The sequence below is a fragment of the Plutella xylostella genome, chromosome 30 (assembly GCF_932276165.1).
Source record: "Plutella xylostella chromosome 30, ilPluXylo3.1, whole genome shotgun sequence".
NCBI classification, from domain to species: Eukaryota; Metazoa; Arthropoda; class Insecta; order Lepidoptera; family Plutellidae; genus Plutella; species Plutella xylostella.
Window position 1 is genome coordinate 5847985 of NC_064010.1, and position 22465 is coordinate 5870449.

Here is a 22465-nt window from a genome sequence, read left to right on the forward strand (position 1 = left end):
ACCCATCTAATCTATATGAATATATAATTCATAGGTAAGTTATGAGATATGGATCAATTTAGTTCGCTCTCACCGGAACAGATTAGTTTGTCGCACAATACAAGCATTATTTTCAGTTCGCGCGAGATTCAGATTGTGGCGCTTCCTTCTAAATGTAAAACGTGCCACCACAAATAGTGAATCCACGTCTGCACTCATCGCACTCACCTGTGAGTGAGTCGTCGGGGCGCGGCGAGGGGCCGCGCAGGTCGGACTCCGCTCCCAGCCGCGACGCTTGCTCCTGGAATATGAAAGAATTAAATGTTTTATTTTTTATGACCGATGAAAAAGTTCCACTTACAAAATGATGACACTAAATGGCCTGATGTTTTTCATACATCAGGCCATAGGTATCTATACCCTCGTCTGTACAGTGTACAAGTACCCACCTGTGTGAGCTGCCGGGCGGACAGGTCGCGGGGCACGCCGCGCGACAGCTCGTGCGGCGCCGCGTGGCACGGCGACCCTGCACAGTCATTATACATGGATAAATAATAATATTGAGCTCCTGTTTCACAATCCTGGTTAGTGGCTACCTGTGAGATAAAATAAATCTCTGTTATTATTTTTTTGACAGTGGCAGCATGTATCTCACAGGTAGCCACTAACTAGACATTGTGAAACAGGGCCTAAATCTATTAGTCTCGACGTAAAAGAACCATAGACCACAGCCTCACCTTACAAAAAGTTACAATATTATACTCATGTCCCATAAAATACACGTTTTTCTAAAAGTCTGTAAGTGGCAACGAAAAATTTATAAGTAAATTTAAATGGTACAAGTTTGTCAGCGTTAGGAAACAAAATGTACATTGTACATGTACAAAGGTTCCACTCGAGAGAGCCACGTACAGGTTCTTCGCCCCCCTCTCTGAATAGAATAGGAAACAAAATGTTCAGATCAGCCCTCCAACATAGTCAATCTTTTTCGGCTAATATGGTCTACCTCTAAGCTATAGAGTCATGTGATCATACCCGGCATGGACACGGTGTGCTGCGGCGGCTCGCCGTGCGACGCGCTGCGCCGCTCCAGCCCGCGCTGGAACGTGAAACGTGACGGTGTGAGTTAGGGGGAGTGTAATGTTTGCAGTCGTAAGTTTGAAGTAGCGATTGTAAGAACAAAACACACAGTTCCAGGATTGAAGGGGTCATGTCGTTATTATCACAGTTGGCAGGTAGATTGGATATGTCGCATAGAAAGATCGGATACGCCATATAAGTAAAATTGGATATATCGGGATTAATTTATAGTGTATGTAATGTTTCTTCTTCTTCTTCCTAGCCTTTTCCTTATTTAGGGTCGGCTTTGTGCGTCATGTCACGCCATTTTACCCTTTCTTTGCCTTCCCCTCTTACGCCTTCCTTCAGGTCTCATTTCCAACACTTTCTTTGTCACATAGTTATCTTCGCTTCTCATAACATGCCCAAACCAAGAAAGGCGATGACTTTTCAACTTCCCCGCTATAGGAGCCACTTTCATACTTCCCCTTATATACTCATTTCGTATTGTATCTTTTCTTGTAACACCACACATCCATCTCAACATTCGCATCTCTGTCACATGCATCCTTTTCTCATCGCATACTTTGGTTGCCCAGCACTCAGCCCCATACAACATCACCGGCCTCATGACGCTTTTATATATTTTGCCTTTGATCTTGATTGGCATCTTGCGATCACACGTCGTGCCGGTGAGTTGTTTCCATTTCATCCATCCCGCATTCATTCGTCTCGTCACATCCCTGTCAATACTTCCATCACTCTGTAGAAGGGAGCCGAGGTATTGGAAATCCTCACCTACTGCCAGTGGCGAGGTACCCAGAGATATCGACGCAGATGAAGTAGGTCCTCCGAATTGTATGTAATTGTATGTAATGTCTGTAGTTATCAATTATAGTCAATAGCTGTTCCCGCGCGCTTCGCTTCGCCTTAAAAAGTTTTCCCGTGGGAATTCCGGGATAAAAAGTAGCCTATGTTCTTTCCCAGGGTCTAAACCGTATGTATACCAAATTTCATTCAAATCCGTTCTGTAGTTTTGGCGTGAAAGAGTAACAGACAGACAGACAGACAGACAGACAGACAGACAGACAGACACAGTTACTTTCGCATTTATAATATTAGTTAGGATGTAACATTTCTTGATGTTGTGATTATTTTATAGTATTTTGTACTTACCATTAATTCTACTAATTTTGCATAAACCGTGATCCAAACTCACATGACATCGGTTACTGTAAATGACAGTTATCATCATCATCCTCTCACAACTCCTCATCCACTTACACTGTCCTGCCATGCATGTCTGTTCCAGTCCAACGTCTTAAAGACATCTTCCAATGCATTGGTTAACTATTATTCTGTGGTGTAGTGGTAGAAGCTTCGCTTCATGACCCAGAGGTCTCGGGTTCGATTCCCGGGAGGGACCATAAACTGACCTGCAGCTGGCGGTACTCGAGCCGCGCGCCCGCCAGCAGCGAGTCCGGGGCGGGGGGCGCGGGGGCGCGCGGGGGGGAGCACTCGCTGGCGCGCCGCACCGGCGAGTAGCGCTCCGTGTGCTCGCGCGCTGCGGGGGGGGCAGGGGAGGGGGGTTAGAGAGGGCAGCAGTAGAGGGGTAAGGCTGTGACTAGAATGTCGAGCGATTCGTATCCTAGTTTAAAGTAATAGACGTATCAACATCACATACGATGATAAATTGCCAATACTTGAAGATATCGGCCGATTCACGGTGTCGCCGCCGCGCCTGGTATGTTCGGCTATGGGCCTTGGATTTTCGCTCTTTAGTAATTCGGTAGCACTCGACATGATATCTGGTTTTTGAAGAGAAATATTATGACGTGTGTAGAGAATGTCGGACGAGTGAAAAATTGATACGAATCGCTTGCCATTTGTACCTACGCAAAAGCACTTTTCTGAAAATGCTTTTGGCAGTACATTCATTACAGCCTTATTTTTTTTTTGTAAGTAAACTATGTATAATATTGTTATCAATAAACTTCTTAAATCTAAATCCAAAAATCTGAACAACTGTATGAGAAAAAGCAAATAAGAGAAATTCTAAACTAAAACTCTAATAAAAAACTGCTACCAACACACAAAAACCATGCAACAACTGTTAAAAAGTGCAAACACACAGACACACAGCAACACAACTCGGAACACTACTTAAATTGTGACTTTTGCAGTTTTGTACTTACTATTTAAATTAATTTCACTTTTTAAACCCATCACCTGAAAATTATGTCTGTTTTTAATTTTATACAATTTATATCAAAAGTTACCGTTCAAAATACAGTCTGTGAGACTGTTATTTAAATTTAAACGGACGATTACTATAATTTTGAAACTCCATAACAAAATTTATTATAAAATTAATCTTTAAATTTCTAATTCTTTTCTAGTTGTTATAGTCTCGACTTCTCTCGACAAACAAATTGGAAAAAGTGAAATAAGTAAAAATATATTTATTTTCATTTTTACGTATTTCACATATACTGTAACGGATATTTTGCCGAAACCTATCATCATCATCACGATCCATCACATCTCCACTGCTGGGGCACGGGTCTCCTTCCAATGAAGGAAGGGTTTAGGCCCAAGGGTTTAGACTTTAGCCGAAACCTATAACTATGAAAATTAAAAACAGACCATCCCAACCCAATCCCCATCCTTCAAAAACAATCCAACATTCATTACCCATTTCCTGTACAGTCGCCAACATCTGCAGCTTCAGCCTCTGTGGCCCGGAGTATTTCCTCTGCTTCGCTGCCCCGCTGTACACCTGCCCCGGCGGCGCCCCGGGTCCCAGGTTCGACCCCTGGTTAAACTGCGCCACCGGGGTGCCCGACATTATCGACCCCGCCGACTGGTTCGTGGGTTGGTAGTTGTTATTGATCCCGAAATTCGTCATTTGTTGGATTAATGGGTTGTTAGTTCCGAATATTGACTGTATGTTCTGACCCCCTATGCTCGGACTTGTCTGCATTGGCACGACATTTGGAGGCCCCATGGACGCGTTTTGGGTTCCGTACTCCGTCTGACTAAAGTTCGGGGTTCCGCTGACTATGGAACCCTTTCGCCTCTGCATGACGTTTGGCGTGCCTCCCATTATGGATATGTTCTGTGTTCCGATCAACAACGGCGCTATATTCTGTGTCGCTAGCGCTTGTTGGTTCTGCATGAGGTTGGGGGTGCCACAGACTATCGACCCCGTGCTTCTCGTGCTGTCCGCTTGGTAGTTATTATTCGGAGGAACATAACTCTGATTCACGGGCGTCCCTGAAGTAATCGACCCAAAATTGCCGATATAATTATTATTGACGGGCGCTTCATACATGGATCCTTGCGATTTATGCATGGGGGTCCCACTAGTTATGGATCCGAAGTTGAAGGGCGTCCCACTAGTAATCGATCCCTGGCTGGCGGTCTGTCCCATGACCGTGCCATGTGTGGGTGAATACGACGACGCCGGCGGGGTGAACGGTGAGACGGCCATTACCGACCCTTTCTGCCCAACCGGTACCAACGGCACCATTCCTTGGGGTATCGTCTCTAGGACCGGTTTGAGCTGGTTCTTCTGTTGCGGCGAGTTGGGCGCCGGGCCGGGGGCGGGCGGGCTGGGCGGGAACCCGCCCTGGATGGAGGGCGGCAGGTAGTTGCGCTTCATGCGAGCCTCCACTTCCATCACCAGCTCTGGACTTATGACTAAAAACGGTAGGTGCGGAAACAAAAATGGTAAATTAAATGAAAAATAAAATGCGGGGGTTTTGACAAGAATATGTTTACTCCTGAATCGACCATCGGTTATACGGATCTTATCTTGTTTTGAATTTTAACCCCTTGAGTTAAGGGCATTAAATAATTTGAGTAGGCATGGCCGATTAAGGGTTAAATTGTTCTTGTCAAAACGCAACAAAAAATAAAGTGAACATCTAGCATGCTTTCAAAATACTGGGGCAAAATAAAAAAACAACAACATTCAAAAAAGTTTAGCAAAAATTGCGATGCAGAAAAAACACTACAATCAAACTATGGGACATCATCGAAAACAACATTTAGTGCCTGTTTCACACTGTCTGGATAACATGTAGGATACAGGTGCATATTTTTTTAGAATTTGCCTTTTAAATTTCTCTCACAATATGTCGACCTAAAAAAACGTATGTTTAAAAACGTTTTCTATTATTGCAAGATACACAAGTGAATACATGTCCAAGGCCTAGTTTCACCATAGTATGTTAGATCATCAACACCCCCGTTACATTATTATGTGTCATCTAAAATAAAATCATACGCCATGTCCATCTTAAATTAAATAAATACAGATTTGTCAAAAGTCAACAACTAATACCTTGTTATGATCTAATAGAGTATACTGAAACTAGGCCTTATGCTAATCATGAGCTCTGTACCTGACACTTATTCAGACTTGGTGAAACAGAATTCGTGTTCAAACAGTATTGTAGGGAGGCACTATCTGTCTCGCTCACTCACCGGGCGGGCGCTCTGTGACGGTCAACAGCCCCGTCCTCCTCACTCGCATGTTGGACGATGATGACGGGGAGGTACTGGCCTATAAACAGGGGAATAGTTTGTTTTATACACGGTGTAACAGGCGTATGTATAATTTTATAATCTTCTTCTTAGCGTGTTGGTGAAGACAGTCTCTGGTCCATAGTTTGTCACTTTGGTGAGGGGATTGTCATCGAAGGAACAGGAGGAAAGTCAAAAAAAATCTACGCATATATAAACATATGACGTCCATCAACCCGCTGGACTGAAGGGTTTAGTGTATGCTCCCTGGCCCTGTAGCACGGGTCGCTAAAAAGTTCTCCGTCGTGCTCGCTCTTGAGCCTGCGCGATATGAGTGAGCGCGATGCAAAACTCTTGTCACGTCTTTAATGCGCCCCGTACTAGCCCTTCTGTAGTTACACTCACCATATCGTCCTGTCTATCCTCTCCCATAGTGATGGTGTGTCGCACCGACGCGCCGCGCCCGCCGTGCGACATGTATCTGAAAACAAATTATACTTCATCATCATCACATCACGACCCATCACGTTAATTAATTAATTAACACCCCTGCAATTTAAGGGATATAAGCAGAGAATAATATGGGTACTTTTCCTCCAGCCAGAGAGTGTTATGCAACGTTGCTATGTGCTAATATGTTTGATCAATTTGATCATCAACTCAATTTGATCATCAACCGATCACGTCCCCACTGCTGGGGCACGGGTCTCCTTCCAATGAAGGAAGGGTTTTAGGCCTAGTTCACCACGCTGGCCTAGTGTATCAATACAAATATAGGTTTTTGTTGTTTGGTTGGGAAAGGACTGCTGCGTTGTCCGGTCCGAAGGACGAATATACGCACGCAAATAAAACCTTGTTTAATGGGTGTTTAAATACATACAATATTGACACATTTATAAGCCAACTGACAGCGTTTAGCATCTATCTAAGTTTTTATGGTAAGGCCCTATGGATCTATAAGAATGTGAATAAAAATTTTAACTATTGTTAACCGTTTTTTCTTGAATAAAGATTTTTATTAGGTATTATTAAAATGTATGGAGCGTTCCCCTTTTGTTTAAGAGACCTGTCAAATGGTTTCGTAAGTGAATGCCACTGGTAGTCACCTGCACAGGTTGTTGTTGTAGGCGGCGTCCCCCCCCTCGCCCTCCGCCTCCTCCGCCGCCGCCGCGCCGCCCTCCGACGTCTGCGTACATAAAATAAAGGGGGTTATACAGGGTGTTACAAAAAGGGTGTAGTAAGCCAAATGGTAATGACTCAGGGTTATTTTTGTTCTACGACTTTCTCTTTAAGTTTAGATAGGATGGTTATACAGGAGGCCTTAGCCGAAAATTTGCGCAGAGATTATTTTTCATTACTTGCCTAATTATAAATTCATTGATTGTTTGTAAACAGTTTGTTTATGGCGTTTTGATCTCCCTCTATTCAGGGTAAGTTTTATATCGATATAACGCGGGCCTTAGCCTAACGTAACCGGATCGGTGATGCAAGATGACGAGGAATTTTCTCACGATATTTGTGTTGGCAATTGTGGCTTTCTGAAGAAGGTGAGTGGTGAGATGTAGTATTTTCATGATTTATAGGCTATTTATATAGGCTTTGGGTATAATTCTTGTCGTGGATTGGGCTATGGCACTATAACGTAAACTGTCTTTATCTTCCACTGACTTTAGATTTATTATCATTGTGATACATACGTATATTGCCAAAGTAAGGCAGCAACAGATTTAAAGCCGACGTTAGCTTTAAGTTTCTTTGTGCAACTCAGCGTGAGAATATAATTCAGCTTTCTTATCTGTCTGTATCCGCTTCGCGGACGACACCGAGTGTTGTGGCGCTCCTTGGGAGAGGCCTATGTGCAGCAGTGGGTGATTATTGGGTGATGATGATGATGGGCTCAAGGACTATAGGCAATATGTGGACAGTCTGTACTTTCCATTGACTTTTTATTTATTATTATAATTACAATACATACGTGCGGCGGCGGCGCGGAGCGGCAGCAGGCGGCGTCGCGGCCGCGCGGGACGTGCGCGCCGCCGTCCGACGCGCGACGACCGAATGTTGACGCTGCAGGAGATACAAATACTATGTTATGGTATAGAAATATTAATAAAAATGTGGTGGACGAAGTAGCGTTGATCATACGCAACACATAGCAAATGTATGAAATCCTACATCGCGGTTTCGAAGTTTAACAGTAAGCTTCAACTTCGAAGTATAGTAACAGTGATTTCTTTCTGAAAATCCTTAGACTTAGTCTAAAGATAATTTTACATCAGGTAATGATACAAAACTATAAAGAAAAGAAATACGGATGGACGAAGCGCGCGTGGCGACATGGCGGCGAATTGAAAGAATCCTGTGAAAGAAGCCTCTGGCTTTTTCACTTCAACATCTCTCCATACCATGCGTCTGCAAGTCTCTAGAGACGCCTATCTCCACAGCTGGTCCTTGAAGCTGAAGTTCCTGGCACTAGGGGGCCTATCTCCACTCACTAGAGACGCCTATCTCCACTGACCGTGCGTCTGCATGGCGTGCGGCGGCTTGAGCAGGTGCTGGTCCTTGACGCTGAAGTTCCTGGCGGGCTGGTGTTGTAGGGCGGGCAGCCGCGCCGCCAGGTTCGTGTGCGGCAGGAGAGAGACGTGGGGGGATGGCTGCTGCTGTGGGGGGAGAGGAAAGATAATTAGTTAGCTAATTCGATGAACATTGTTAAAAAAATCATAAGTATCTATACCAGCTCACTTCTTAAAAAATCGTATTAAAACAGAGAACAATTTGTTCTTTGACAGAGAGTGACAAAACAGTTCAATAGTTAATCCGTCCAGTAACTTTTTTATGAATAAGGGGGCTAGAATCTGTCTACAGGTGCTGCAACTTCCTCAGGGTTTAGCTTTTATTATTACTATTAGGTTTATAGCCATTTCTTCCGACGTCCTGATCGCCTGGTACGTTTAAAGGAGATGGGACTCACGGTGAAGTGCGCGGGCAGGTACAACGGCGCCGTGTGTCCGTCGGCGGAGGCGGCCGAGCCGAGCGGCGCGGCCGGGGGGCCCGGGGACACGCAGGATAGCTCCAGGGCCTGGGGAGGAAGGAGGGTAAATATACAGAGTCGTGAGCACAAGTTTCGATCCTCCGTTAACATTGCGTATCGTCAACTGTCACTGTCAAAATGTAAGGCAAAGTTAGGTTCAAAAGTGACATTTATTTTTTTCTTATGTTAGGTGGAATTTCACCAAACGCTATTAGTAGCCTAACGTATTTAGTAGCCTGTCATACGTCTGTCAGTTAGTACAAAATGTATTTAAAATTTGATTTAATTACGTTTAGCGTTTAGTAAAAGTGACCCTTCGTGTAGATTCGAAAATAGTATCGAATCCTATGCTCGCTGCACAGTTGCCTAATAAGAATACGGATAATGTGATTTGGCATAACTAAGACTAAAACCAGGCATCAGGTAATCTGTAAGGTACAGCAGCAGCTGATACCTTCATTCAGGCAGCCAATAAAATATGCGTTGGTAATAATAAAACACAACTACACAACTTATTGTCTCCTGCTACTTATGATGACAGAACTCTTATGAATAGCATAACTTTACTCCTTTAGCAATAATCTCTTTTGCATTCCTATACAATATACCTGTATCTGTCTGTGTGTATCTATCTATGGGTAGTACAGTTTATAGATAGATAGATAGATAATTCTTTATTGCACACACAAACATAAATTACACAAGGAAATGTACAATATAGACGGTACAAATGGCGGCCTTATTACTAAGAGTAATTTCATAAGTTTAAACCAAGATGTTACTTCTGTTATTCGGTTTATAGCCATCTCCTTCGACCTCCTATCCGCCTATTACAAACACCTCTCTTACTCGTTAACCGCTGCGGTAACTCCGAGGTGCTATGCGTTACCTGTGTGTGCCTGCAGTCGCCGGGCCCCACGGTGTGTCGCCGCGCGGCGTGCGGCTCGCTGTTGGCCGGAGGGGGCTCCACTAGGACAGGTTGTGTTGTACTAACTAGTACCACTAACTTCTTCGCAACTCATTGTCTCCTGGTACTTCTCATGATAAATCGCTTACAAAAGAAGTGACTTTCTTCCTTTAGCAGCCATCTCTTTTACATTTCTGGTTGCCTGGTACCTCTACCCCACTTACTAGCTTGTTTACCCGCTTGAGGATATCCTAGGTGTTATACAATTTACCTGTCTATCTGTCTACATACAGGTGGAACTATCTCAATGAGTAAGGTACTGCTCCTATCAGGTTTAGGCCCATCCATCTCTTTCAACCTCCTGTTCGCCTGGTACAAATATCAATTAACCACTGCGGTTACTCCGAGGTGTTATGCGTTACCTGTGTGTGCCTGCAGTCGCCGGGCCCCACGGTGTGTCGGCGCGCGGCGTGCGGCTCGCCGCTGTTGGCCGGAGGGGGCTCCACTAGGACAGGTTGTGTTGTGCCGTCGCCGAACTGGTGGGAAAGAGGTGTTGTGATGTTGAGTAAGGTATAAAAATAGAGGATATTTATAGGAGCGTAAAGATAGTGTAGGTACTACTTGCGAATAGTTCTCCGCTTTAGGTCAAAGGCAGAATTTTCGGCGAGTAAATGTTTCCCCATTTAATAAAAAAAAAACACAGGTAAAACTGATTTTGGCAACATTAACAATAAGGTTATCCATAAAAGAATTGAAGTTATCGAGGCAAGCTAAAGTGGTAGCAGTGACTGGTTGGATAAACGAAATCTCGAGTGAAGAACCACGAATAGGCAAGCGTGGGACGCCCTCCAACCCGTTGGACCGCTTGACTAACGACCTCGTAGCCGGTAGTGGCTGGATGAGGAAGGCCGAGGACAAAAAGTCTATTAGAGGTTTGTTTGTTTGTCGAAAACTATAGAAGTTTACGCATACAAAGTGGCGCCTCTAGCGGAAATTATCATGAAACTTTTGACAGATAATGTATGCAGATGAAACGAGAAAAAATAACTTTTTCCGTTTCTGTAAATAGCAAAACCCCTACTAGAGGCTCAGAGTGTTGTGGCGCTTCTTTTGAGAGCCTTATTTATATCCACCTCGCCCAATAAAGCGTGTTATACGTTACCTTCTCCAGTGTATCCTTGTCTGTGAGGTAGTGCACGCTCGCGCTGGGCACAGACACCAGCTCGTCCGAGTCTTCCGCCTCCATGTCCTCGTCTTCATTCTGAAATTAGATAGAATATTATTATTTATTTATAAAAACAATATTGTACACATACACAAGCATTCAATTCAATACAGAACAGTTACTCATTAAAAAACAACAGGACGTATACAGAGGCGGGCCAAAAAGCAATTTCTTCCAGCCAACCATCGACTGGGTGAAAGAGAAATTAGAGCATTACTGTACTTTTTTGAAAGTCGGTTAAAAAGACAAGTTGGGTTTCATATGCATAGTTTGATGAAAAAGTATCACCTGGTGGGACTAACTCATCCCCCCTTGCATACCCCTATATCGCCTAAGTAGCATCGCTGTTTTGAAGACTGTCTGGTAGCCAGACACTTAGAAAGTAAGGTAACAATGATAATAATGAAACTTACCTTACAACTAGTGAGATCTAAGGGCTGCGATGTAGTCGATTCTATTGAGTCTGGAAAAAACAATATTTTATTTTTTATTTATTTATTAAATAACTTAAAACCTATCATTACAGCTACTCCAATGCGATAGGCAAGCAAACAGTATATGTTTTATTAATACAGACGTAAAACGTACCCACAGTCCCACATATTGCAATATGTTTCCTTTTTGAATGAATGAATAAATGAATGAATAAATATATTTATTTCACAAATAAGCTTAACCTAATACATCCCACAAAACCAAGTACATATTGGTTTGTCTGTGGGGAGGGAGTCGCACTTCTTTTTCTATGATTACTTATAAGTACTTAAAAAGTTTTAACTTAACATTTTCTTAACTTTACAAAAGATAGACATACCTAACGTTACATAAGTACATAGACATATTGTTGATTATTAATGTTATATAGGGTAGGTTTTTAATTAGCAATAATTACATAGCTATATTTTGTAGAAGGAAAGTTTTATATAATCTTGAAAATGTATTTTTATTTGGTTCATTTCTTATATGGATAGGCATCTCATTATATAACAATGGAATTCTGCGCTGTAACAATCTGCCTCCAAAATAGTTATTAACTTTTACAGTTTGGTATTTACCTTGAGCCGCAGCTCTCGTGTTGAGCCCGTCCTTTCCCCTAATTTCCAATATATCAATAGTTTAACCTCTATAAGTTTTACACATCAATGCACCTCTGCCTACCCGACCAGGGACATCTCTCACCTTGACTAGTGAGGCTGTTCCTTGCGCTGCTCCTCTGCAATAACTTGTCTACAAGCAGGTGGTAGATCGCGGATATGTGGTCGAACCTCTCCTCTTGCACCGCCTGCGAACACAGATATTAAATTTAACACAATGTTATGCTCCGTGCGCTTTACATTTTGTACAGAGCGGTATGCTGAATTCAGCTGAATTGTTGTCAGAATCAAAACAACTTCAAAGAGGAACTTCAGGAACCTGCGAAGCGATCTTCGCCAGTCTACGCCAACTAAAAGAAAAGAGCAAGGACAACAGTTTTACCTGTGTTTCGTAGACATACATAAGGCATTCGATAGTTCCTCCGAGCGGCTCTATGGATATTTGGATAATTCTGGAGAAATACGGCTGCCCTGAGAGAGATTTTCTCAGTTACCTGTGGAGTCAAACAAGGATGTGTCCTAGCGCCCACTCTGTTCGCCCTTTACTTTGCCGTGGTAGTTCGTCTTCTTCTTTCGTGTCAGGCACGTGAGGGCATCCACATTCGGACGGAAAATTATTGAACACCAAAATCGATGTATGACGTCGTAAACTCGTAACAGAGATCATGTATGTATGCAGATGACCTGTGTTTTGTGGCGGAAAATATATGATCTCTGTTATGTATGCGTGATATGAGCACAGTGCCCACGGTGGCGATGGCAGGAGCGCGGACAGCTCACTAGCAGCGCGGACAGCTCGCTAGCAGCGCGGACAGCTCGCTAGCAGCGCGGACAGCTCGCTAGCAGCGCGGACAGCTCACTAGCAGCGCGGACAGCTCGCTAGCAGCGCGGACAGCTCGCTAGAAGCGCGGACAGCTCACTAGCAGCGCGGACAGCTCGCTAGCAGCGCGGACAGCTCACTAGCAGCGCGGACAGCTCGCTAGCAACGCGGACAGCTCACTAGCAGCGCGGACAGCTCGCTAGCAGCGCGGACAGCTCGCTAGCAGCGCGGACAGCTCGCTAGAAGCGCGGACAGCTCGCTAGCAGCGCGGACAGCTCACTAGCAGCGCGGACAGCTCGCTAGCAGCGCGGACAGCTCGCTAGCAGCGCGGACAGCTCGCTAGCAGCGCGGACAGCTCGCTAGAAGCGCGGACAGCTCGCTAGCAGCGCGGACAGCTCACCTCGAGCACGTGGTGCGCGCGCAGGCCGGGCAGCGCCTGCATGTGCTGCAGCGCGGCGGCGTGCAGCGCGGCGGGCGGCTGCAGCTGGCGCCGGCACAGGGAGCAGCCGCACGAGCCCGTCGATAGGTCTGTGGAAAAGAAAAAGTGTGAAAATGTGACCAACTCAGCATGTGCTGTGAGCATTTTACGATAGGTAACAAGGCTAGTTTTCTACTAGCCCTGTTAGTGTCTGTATATGTTACGTTTGCATTTATCGGTTTAAAAAAATAGCGTTTTGAGAACTAGTAAGTAGCACTGGAAGGAGTCAGATGTATTTGCTCCAGACTGTACTACACTCACATGCAATGAAAAAGTCACCTGCCATTGACGTTCCATATGTCACTGGAACTTTTTCATTGCTCGCGAGTGTATAATCCTAACTAATATTATAAATGCGAAAGTAACTGTGTCTGTCTGTCTGTCTGTTACTCTTTCACGCCAAAACTTCTGAACGGATTTGAATGAAATTTGGTATACATACGGTCTAGACCCTGGGAAAGAACATAGGCTACTTTTTATCCCGGAATTCCCACGGGAAAACTTTTTAAGGCGAAGCGAAGCGCGCGGGAACAGCTATTAATAATAATTATACACCAACCCGCACTGGGCCAGCGTGGTGAACTAGGTCTAAAACTTTTCCTTCATTGGAAGGAGACCCGTGCCCCGGCAGTGGAGACGTGATGGATCGTGATGTGATGTAATACACTCGCAACATAAGTTGACTTACCCAGATGCGTTCCAGCAGTGGGCTGCCCGAGCAAGCGGTGCCTGGCGACCGCTCGCAGCGACAGCCGCCGCTCCGGGTCCACCACCAGCATGTGCCTGACCCTCCGTCTGTACTGACGACCTCCTAGACACTTCAGCGCGCCTGGTGCCAACGTAGCAATAACTAGACCAAACTATCAGCATTACTATCAATAACTATCCAAACCTCTGCTTCATTTATGGACGTCTGGTACTTTTACCGGTGGTAACCGTAGCAACAGTTAGATTAAACTCAACTTACAGGTCACTCAGGTTTCTCAGACCGTACTATGTTATGTTGACTTACCCAGATTGGAGACACTACGATCAAAAACCCTCGGATCTCCGGGGTCCCTCCGGGAAATCATAAGCAACCTAGGTCGTCTACTGGCTTTCTGGCGTGAGCTTGGGTGGCTTAATAGCTAGTCACCCCGTAGGTATTTCACGCATAATGGCCCACCTTAGAGGCTAAATGCGGAAAATCTGCTATGATAGATAGATAGACTTACCCAGATGTGTCCCAGCAGTGGGCTGCCCGAGCCAGCGATGCCTGGCGACGGCGCGCAGCGACAGCCGCCGCTCCGGGTCCACCACCAGCATGTGCCGGATCAGGTGCTCGCACTCTGGAAGGCAATTAGTTATTGTAGTCATAATGGTCACCAAAAATAGTTAAACATACAAAAATACTTATAAACCAGGAACAATGAGCAATAGGCGGCCTTATCGCTAAGAGCGATTAGTGCGGTGGCCGCTAGATGGCGCTATTTCTAGCTACAGTGGCTACAGTCTAACAATTTCGAGCTATGTTGAGCTGTAGCACAAAAAAAATACTTACCAAATATTGAAGTTTTTGGTACCGGCGTAGCAATATAGATACTTCTTAGATACTTCTGTGCGCCTATTACCTCCGTAGTAATCACATATAGCATAGAGATCACTACCTACTGACTTCTGTGCGCCTGGTACCTTCGACGCTCCTTAAAGCCACTTTCCAGTGGCTCTCTCAGTTACCAGGAGTGCAGAAGTCTCTAGGAAGTATTGCTATTGCTAACTATGCGACATAAAGTTGTTTCCTGTGGCTACCTTACTTACCAAGAGTGCAGAAGTCTCTAGAAAGTATTGCTATTGCAAACTATGAGGCATAAAGTTCTTTCCTGTGGCTCCCTTACTTACCAGGAGTGTAGAAATCTCTAGGAAGTATTGCTATTGCAAACTATGAGACATAACGTTCTCTCCTGTGGTTCTCTTACTTACCAAGAGTGCAGATGTCTCTTGGAGGTGTTATTATGCTTTCACAACGTATGGGACATACAGTTCTGTTTTTTTTTCTTACCCTGGGACATGAAGTAGGGTATCCGGAACTTGCCGGCCAGCACGGCGGCGCGCAGCTCGTGCAGCGTGCCGCCGTCGAACGTACAGCACCACCGCCCAAGTGGGTAGTGAATACAACATACCCTGAGACATGAAGTCTACCGTCTGAACTGACGACCTCCTACACATACCTCCGTAGCAACAGCTATACTACACTCTATTCTTCATAGGTCAGTTCTTAGATCCTTATGTGCGCCTAGTACCTTCGTAGTAATCACCTATGTGATTACTCACTTCCTACAGACTCTTGATACCTTCTACGCTGCTTAAATCCACATTCCAGTGGCTCTCTTACTTACCAGGAGTGTAGAAGTTTCTAGGAGGTGTTATTTTGCTTTCGCAACGTATGGGACATACAGTTCTGTTTTTTTTCTTACATACCCTGAGACATGAAGTAGGGTATCCGGAACTTGCCGGCCAGCACGGCGGCGCGCAGCTCGTGCAGCGTGCCGCCGTCGAACGGCAGCGCGCCGCACACCAGCACGTATAGCACCACTCCCAGCGACTGCGGGTAAGAGAAGAACACAGATTAGTAAATGAAACCCTCGCTTCATTGATCACGCGCCTGGTATCCCTATAGTTAGGTACACCCAAGACTTAAGACACTTCCTAGCGAATTATCCGCGCCTGGTAGTTCATGAAGCCACTGGACAGGGGATAGAAGCAATGAGCTAGCTACCTCTGTCATGTATCAGATTCACAGAAGTCGCTAGATAGTGTCTCTTTCGCGTCCACATAATCGTTATTTAGCAGATTTGTGCTAAAATAAAGCGACGTTAATAATATGGCACCGCCTGGTACCACCGTCACTGCTGAAAACTACTCTCCAGCGGTTCTCTCAGTTACCAGGCGTGCAGAAATCTCTAGGAGATGTCTCGTGGTTTCTTCAATCCCTTCGCCTTGGCTTCCTGAGGTACCAGGCTCACATAGATCTCTAGAGCCACTCACCCATATGTCGGCCTTGGGTCCGTCGTAGTGGCGTCCCTCGAACAGCTCGGGCGCGGAGTAGGGGGGGGACCCGCACCACGTCGCCAGCGGAACTCTCACTGAACGCACCGTCTGTGCTGACAACCTTCTGAACACTTCAGCAAGCCTGGTATCGACGTAGCAGTAACTAGACCAAACAATCCGCAATTGTAGCAAAATCTATGCAAACCTCTGCTTGATTTATGGAAGCCTGGTACTTTTACATCAAAAATGCTTATCTGGATACGAAAGAGACATTTCCTAGCTACTCCTGTGCGCTTGGTACCTTCTTTGTTTCTTCCATCCGCTTTGCTTAGCTTCCTGAGCTACCAGGCGTGCAGAGATCTCTAGGAAGTGTCTCGTTGTCGCTTTAATCCGTTTACCTTGGCATATTCAACTACCAGGCTTGTAGAAGCTTGCAGGAGGCACTCACCCATATGTCGGCCTTGGGTCCGTCGTAGTGGCGTCCCTCGAACAGCTCGGGCGCGGCGTAGGGCGGCGACCCGCACCACGTCGCCAGCGCCGCGCCCGCCCGGAACTCGTTGCTGAAGCCGAAGTCTGCTAGCTGAGGAACAATAAAACAGAGAAAGAAGATTAAAACAAATGATAAATAATAGTTTAAAAAGTAATTAGAAATTATTATGAGTGTTGCTTCCCGGTGCTGAAATGGGTTCTAGCTGAGCTTGGTGCTATAGTTGGCCATAGCGCTGGTTTTCAGCTAGAGCTAGAACCCTGGATTATTTAAAGTAACATTGTTTTTGTTTTCATGTAAACTAAAGTTTAGGTTTACTCGCATACAAAGTAGCGCCTCTAGCGGAAATTATCATGAAACTTTTGACAGATAATGTAAACAAATGAGAGAAGAAAACTTAAACTTTTTTTCGTTTTCGTTTAGTAATTCAAAACCCATACTAGAGGCTCCGGGTGCCTTTTGTAGGAAGAGGATAGATAGAAGAAGGAGAGATAGACTTTTGCCCTGCAGTGGGATACAAGATACCATACAATACATTAAATAAAAAAACATATGTAGGTACCTAAATGATTTTATCTAATAACTTATGAAAGGTTTTATGCAGCAACTGTTTATATTTGCGGTGATATTTAGATAGATATTCTTTATTAGTCTACACAAAGTTTTTTTCTCTAATAACTTATTTAATACAAATACATAATCTAAGGTAATTATTCTTTTGTTCTATATAGCATTGTAAAAGAGTTAAATAAACAACTCCGCCAGTAAAAGTCAACTAACTTATTAAAATAGAGGCCCATCATTTTGTACAAAGTTGTCCAGTGTGACCTAGTTGTTGGTCGGCTTGGGTGCTTTTTTTATCCCGGAATTCCCACGGGAAACCCTTTAAAGGATCGAATCTGGTTTGGAGAGGCTAGTAAGTAATATAAGAACCTACTAAAAGTAGTTCAAATAATGACTGAAATTTTTTTGAATAAAATATCCTTATAAATATTTAAAAAAATATAGGCAAAAGAAAAAAAAACAAAAAAAGGAAATGTTTGGAGATGCTGGGATTTGAACCCAGGACTTTCAGCATGCGAAGCAGACACTCTACCACTGAGTTACATCCCCGGATAAGAAGTAGTGCGAAATTATCGATTACTACGTCACGTTTAAATTCAAGATAGACACAGAAAAACTTTACAACGAACTACTAAACGTATTTTGATGAATGAATAGGTTACCTCTTCATATGCACAAATAAATTCAGAATATTCTTGAGTTTCCCGCAGAGATAACCTATGTTTCTGGTTATACTGGTAGTTTTGTACATACATATTACAGTATGCAAGCAATACTTTGCCTCTTCATATCCTATTGAACCATGGTACTTTTGGAAAAATTATACTAGATTGTAAGTCACGGAACCTCCCCGAAATCATTATTTTTAGATTAACCTATATTTCCTGACTTTCTAGCTGTTATGTGCCCTACGCCTACACAAGAAAACTCCGAAATTGGGGTCTCATGCCATTCGTATGTTCTCTAGGTGACCCAAAGGTGGCTTTAACACCAAAATTAATCTCTCCCACTCACCTTAATATTCATATGTTTGTCCAGCAGCAGGTTCTCAGCCTTCAAGTCCCGGTGCACTATCCCGTTGGCGTGGCAGTAGCCCACGGCCGCCACCATCTGCGCGAAGGCTCTGGCTCTTACCTCCCTATGTTCCATGCAGTCCTGGTACTTTTGTACGTATTACAGTGGATTCTAATCCCATTTCACTGTATTTTGCCGTGGTAAGACTGAATCAAGAGTGTTATGTTCCATGCAGTCCTGGTACTTTTGTACGTATTGCAGTGGATTCTAATACCATTTCTTCGTATTTTGCCGTGGTCACACAGAATCAAGATCCGAATCATGAGTGCTTCCTTTAGCAATATGTTACCTCTTTATATTCCATTGACTCCTGGTACTTTTGGACCAAATACACTAGATTCTAACACAAGAAACCTCCAAAATTGGGATGTCATGCCATCCGTATGTTCTCTAGATGATCCAAAGGCGGCTTTAACACCAAAATCAATCTCTCCCACTCACCTTAATATTCATATGTTTGTCGAGCAGCAGGTTCTCAGCCTTCAGGTCGCGGTGCACTATGCCGTTGGCGTGGCAGTAGCCCACGGCCGCCACCATCTGCGCGAAGACTCTGGCTCTTACCTCCCTATGTTCTATGCAGTCCTGGTACTTTTGTACGTATTACAGTGGATAAATTTCTCTGTATTTTGCCGTGGTCAGACAGAATCAAGAGTGTTTCCTTTAGTAATACGTTACCTCTTCATATTGCATTGACTCCTGGTACTTTTGGACAAATTACACTAGATTCTAATACAAGAAACCTCCGAAATTCGGGTCTCATGCCATCCGTATGTTCTCTAGGTGATCCAAAGGTGGCCTTAACAACAAAATCAATCTCTCCCACTCACCTTAATATTCATATGTTTGTCGAGCAGCAGGTTCTCAGCCTTCAAGTCTCGGTGCACTATGCCGTTGGCGTGGCAGTAGCCCACGGCCGCCACCATCTGCGCGAAGGCTCGGGCGGCCTCGGGCTCCGGCATACGGCCCTTTGAGACTAGGTGGTCTGGAATGTGGACAGGTTAGGGGTTATTTAGTTATTTTATAGTTTATTGTACAAATATACTATAAGCATGTTATAATAATATGTAAGCCCGAAACTGAAATCTGAATGTTAGGCTTCGGTTTCTCTTTTTGCAACACCCTGTATAAGAGTACAAAAAGTGGACATAATGCCAAAAGCATTGTTTACCAGCCAACCTAAAGGAGGTAAGTACAGGTTATTTATTATAGGAGGGTTAATTCTGTACGAGATTATAATACTGAAATAGTATGAAAATGGCTACCGTTGTATAGGTACGATAAGGAAAGCCCATTATATTGTTTAAAACTTAGAATACTAAATAGGTCCGTCGAAAGATATATAATTGGGGTTCTTACTTCCAAAAAATTACCCCCTGATTCACCCCCTTTCGGCTTATACTATACACACCATTAATCTTTATTTAACTGCATGATGATATTGGCCATCAAAATAAAAAGTATATTCAAAATAATAATAATGAATTAATGTTACGCCTGGTACGCCTCTGCGAAATGAATACAAAATGAATTTTTCGTCTTCCATTCATGGCTAATAGTATCGTATATTCTGATAAGTTAAGTCTATTTTTAAATCTAACAACTTTTATAAACCAGTCTATAAAATTTAGATTTACTATAGAGTATTGTAGAAATATGAGCGAAAATCTTATTTTTAGAAGAGAATAGTTTTAGAAAGAAAATCTAGAAAATCTTTATTCAGCCTTTTATAATTTCAATTCACGAGAAGAAATGTTTAATCCTGAACAGTGTATTTATATTATTACTATTTAAATACAAAGGCAGGATAGTTTGGTCCACAATGCACTCTTTTTTTAAATTATTGAGGCACGAAAATAGTAAAGATTATCCAATGTGTTGCAAAAATGTAATAAAAATCTACCTCAAAATAAAAATAATTGAGCTTTGAGTGTCGTTCACATTACGAAGAATTGAGCGGTATTCTATAGGGAATTATATTATTATTTAGGTATTTTTGTCTTTAAGGAAATTGTTTCTTCGAAAAGATCCCGCACGGGTATACATCTACTCTGTGAATGAGTGTGGTTCGGGAAGCCACAGAGCAAAGAACATAGGAGGAAGAGATTATTTATTTATTTATTTATTTATTTATTTATTATAAAAACAATAATGCTTAACAGCTATGGCCAACACGCGATTATTGCTAGGTAGTACAACAATTATGTATTTACAAAATAGAATTTAGCATTCAAAAAATACAATTAAAATTATACAAAAAGAAACATAAAATACAACATTAAAAAAAAACAGAATTAAAAATCTATATAAATTGAGATCATTTTAAACAATAAATAACATATATCTTAGGAACTAAGTACAACTTTACATAGCCTAATAAGAGCAATAATTAGTAAGATTGAAAAGGCTTGGTGGCCTGTGTTGCTCAGATCGAGAAGCTACCAAGCCTTTTCACGGTCCTTCGAGCCGGATAGAAAGAGCCCTTTAAGAACGGAGAGTACTAGTTTGATAATCATCATAGCTACTTATATTTGTACGAATGATTTGCACTTTTTGTAGCGCGATACTTTTATGACAGAAATATTATGACATAATATGAAAAATTACATAAAGATTGCGTTAAAAATCGTGGCGCAGAAAGTCACAGTGCGCGCAGGCCCTAATAATACCATTTCACTTTTGTGACTTTCTAGTATGGGCAATAGATATAGTTTATATATTTTTTACGGTTAGCAAAAGTCGTAGAACAAAAGTTGCCACATTGAAGAGCTGAGTCATTCCTTCTTGCTTACTAGAATACCGATTTAGCAACAACCCGTAAATTTGTTAAGATCCTATAGCTTTCTTAAATATCCCACGTCAACGTGTAGACTACGCAACATTAAATTGAAGACGTATCTGTTTGTATTCCTTGTTCTGAGTATAAAGGCAGGCTCACATTAGGGTCCCGCGAAGGTCAGAGGTCAGGAAAGGGCGGTTCACTCCACATCTCCGTGGTTATTTGTGGTTATTAAATAAGGATTCGCCCTTTACGAGTGTTTAGGAAAGGGCACGCTTACGTCGTGACGTAGGCGACCAATATCCTAATTATTTATGTGACTGCTGCCGTTGCACGGGTTCGTTATATCGACGTAGATAAACTCGTTTAATGCGCGTTCCAGTAAGCCGTTTTGTAAGTGGCCAATAAAAAGTGAATTGAGAAATTCTATACTTATGGCTAAGTAAATGGTACCGGTTCGCATTTTTTTCTGAATTTCTCTTGTTGAAAATATGCTAATTTGATAACCAAATAAATACTCTCATTGCGTCAATTTCGTACGATCTCGTTCGGTGTCGGTATTCAGTGTAGCTGAACTATGCCAATACAATCACGCTTCTTGTGACGAACAACACGTAAACCAGGGTTTGTCACCGTGGTGTAAGGATGGTCAGTCAAATTAACAATAGTATGTATGGTTTATTTAGTAATATTATTTATTAGTGGGATAGTAGGTAGTACACCGCTTTCTAATATGTTTACTTTCAATTTCTTTCCATTCAAGGATGCCTGTAAGCCGTCTATTCTTAATTGTTCCTCGTTTTTTTGGTATGCTGTTTGTGGTGGTGATCAATTAAGTCGTATTCTATCCTATTCTACCCACTGTATCTCGCCACGATCGCGCCAGCACCGCCTCGCCATTCAGAATACTCAGACAGGTGTAAACTCACCTGATGCTGCAATTACTACAAATGTGTCTAAAAATAGCCGCGTTTTATAAAAATAACAAGGTTAGTGTGTTGTGCGTTCAGAAATAGACTGCTTTCATTTTGTTTTTTCATTCATGGTTTGGCGTTGGACAGTTGAGAGCAGTGGCCGGCTCTTGCGTAATTGCATATATCGATAATCGATAAAACAGCGGTTTGACCGAAAAATATTATAAGTTTTGTGGTTTGTGTGAGATTAATATTGAATTTACTGACGTAAACACCCTTTTTCATGAGACTATATTATATAAGTCTGACTAAGGGGCATACCATACACCATTCTTCTTGAGCCTGACTATAAGTTTTTATTATGCTGCGCTGCATCCTGTAGTTTTTTTGAGTGACATTAGATAGTTCTATGGAAAACTCGTAAGTGTTTATAAGTGAAAATTTGCAAACCTCACATATTTTACCGACATATTTTATAGTCTAGATTACTCTAGACAATC

At 43.0% G+C, this 22465-nt stretch overlaps 1 protein-coding gene and 1 non-coding gene across 5 annotated transcripts in view; both read right to left on the minus strand.

Annotated features, from left to right (window-relative positions):
• LOC105388620 (serine/threonine-protein kinase SIK3) overlaps positions 1–22465 on the minus strand; it is a 37265-nt gene that overhangs the window by 3658 nt on the left and 11142 nt on the right. For 2 of the 4 annotated variants that reach the window (XM_048631998.1, XM_048632000.1), the window contains 20 exons: positions 19103–19257; positions 16599–16730; positions 15581–15704; positions 14338–14451; positions 13046–13173; positions 11911–12013; positions 11145–11194; positions 10669–10767; positions 9929–10042; positions 8540–8647; positions 8087–8228; positions 7544–7635; positions 6675–6754; positions 5974–6049; positions 5530–5608; positions 3733–4740; positions 2475–2602; positions 1015–1078; positions 429–505; positions 208–280 (listed from right to left, as the gene is read on the minus strand). In XM_048631998.1, coding sequence (XP_048487955.1) covers positions 208–280; positions 429–505; positions 1015–1078; positions 2475–2602; positions 3733–4740; positions 5530–5608; positions 5974–6049; positions 6675–6754; positions 7544–7635; positions 8087–8228; positions 8540–8647; positions 9929–10042; positions 10669–10767; positions 11145–11194; positions 11911–12013; positions 13046–13173; positions 14338–14451; positions 15581–15704; positions 16599–16730; positions 19103–19257 — 2946 coding nt within the window. The remainder of the gene's footprint in view (positions 1–207; positions 281–428; positions 506–1014; positions 1079–2474; positions 2603–3732; positions 4741–5529; positions 5609–5973; positions 6050–6674; positions 6755–7543; positions 7636–8086; positions 8229–8539; positions 8648–9928; positions 10043–10668; positions 10768–11144; positions 11195–11910; positions 12014–13045; positions 13174–14337; positions 14452–15580; positions 15705–16598; positions 16731–19102; positions 19258–22465) is intronic. The other 2 variants (XM_048631999.1, XM_048632001.1) reach the window with 2 other exon arrangements.
• Positions 17679–17750, minus strand: Trnaa-cgc. The gene has a single exon. It is a non-coding gene; the product is annotated as a tRNA-Ala (tRNA).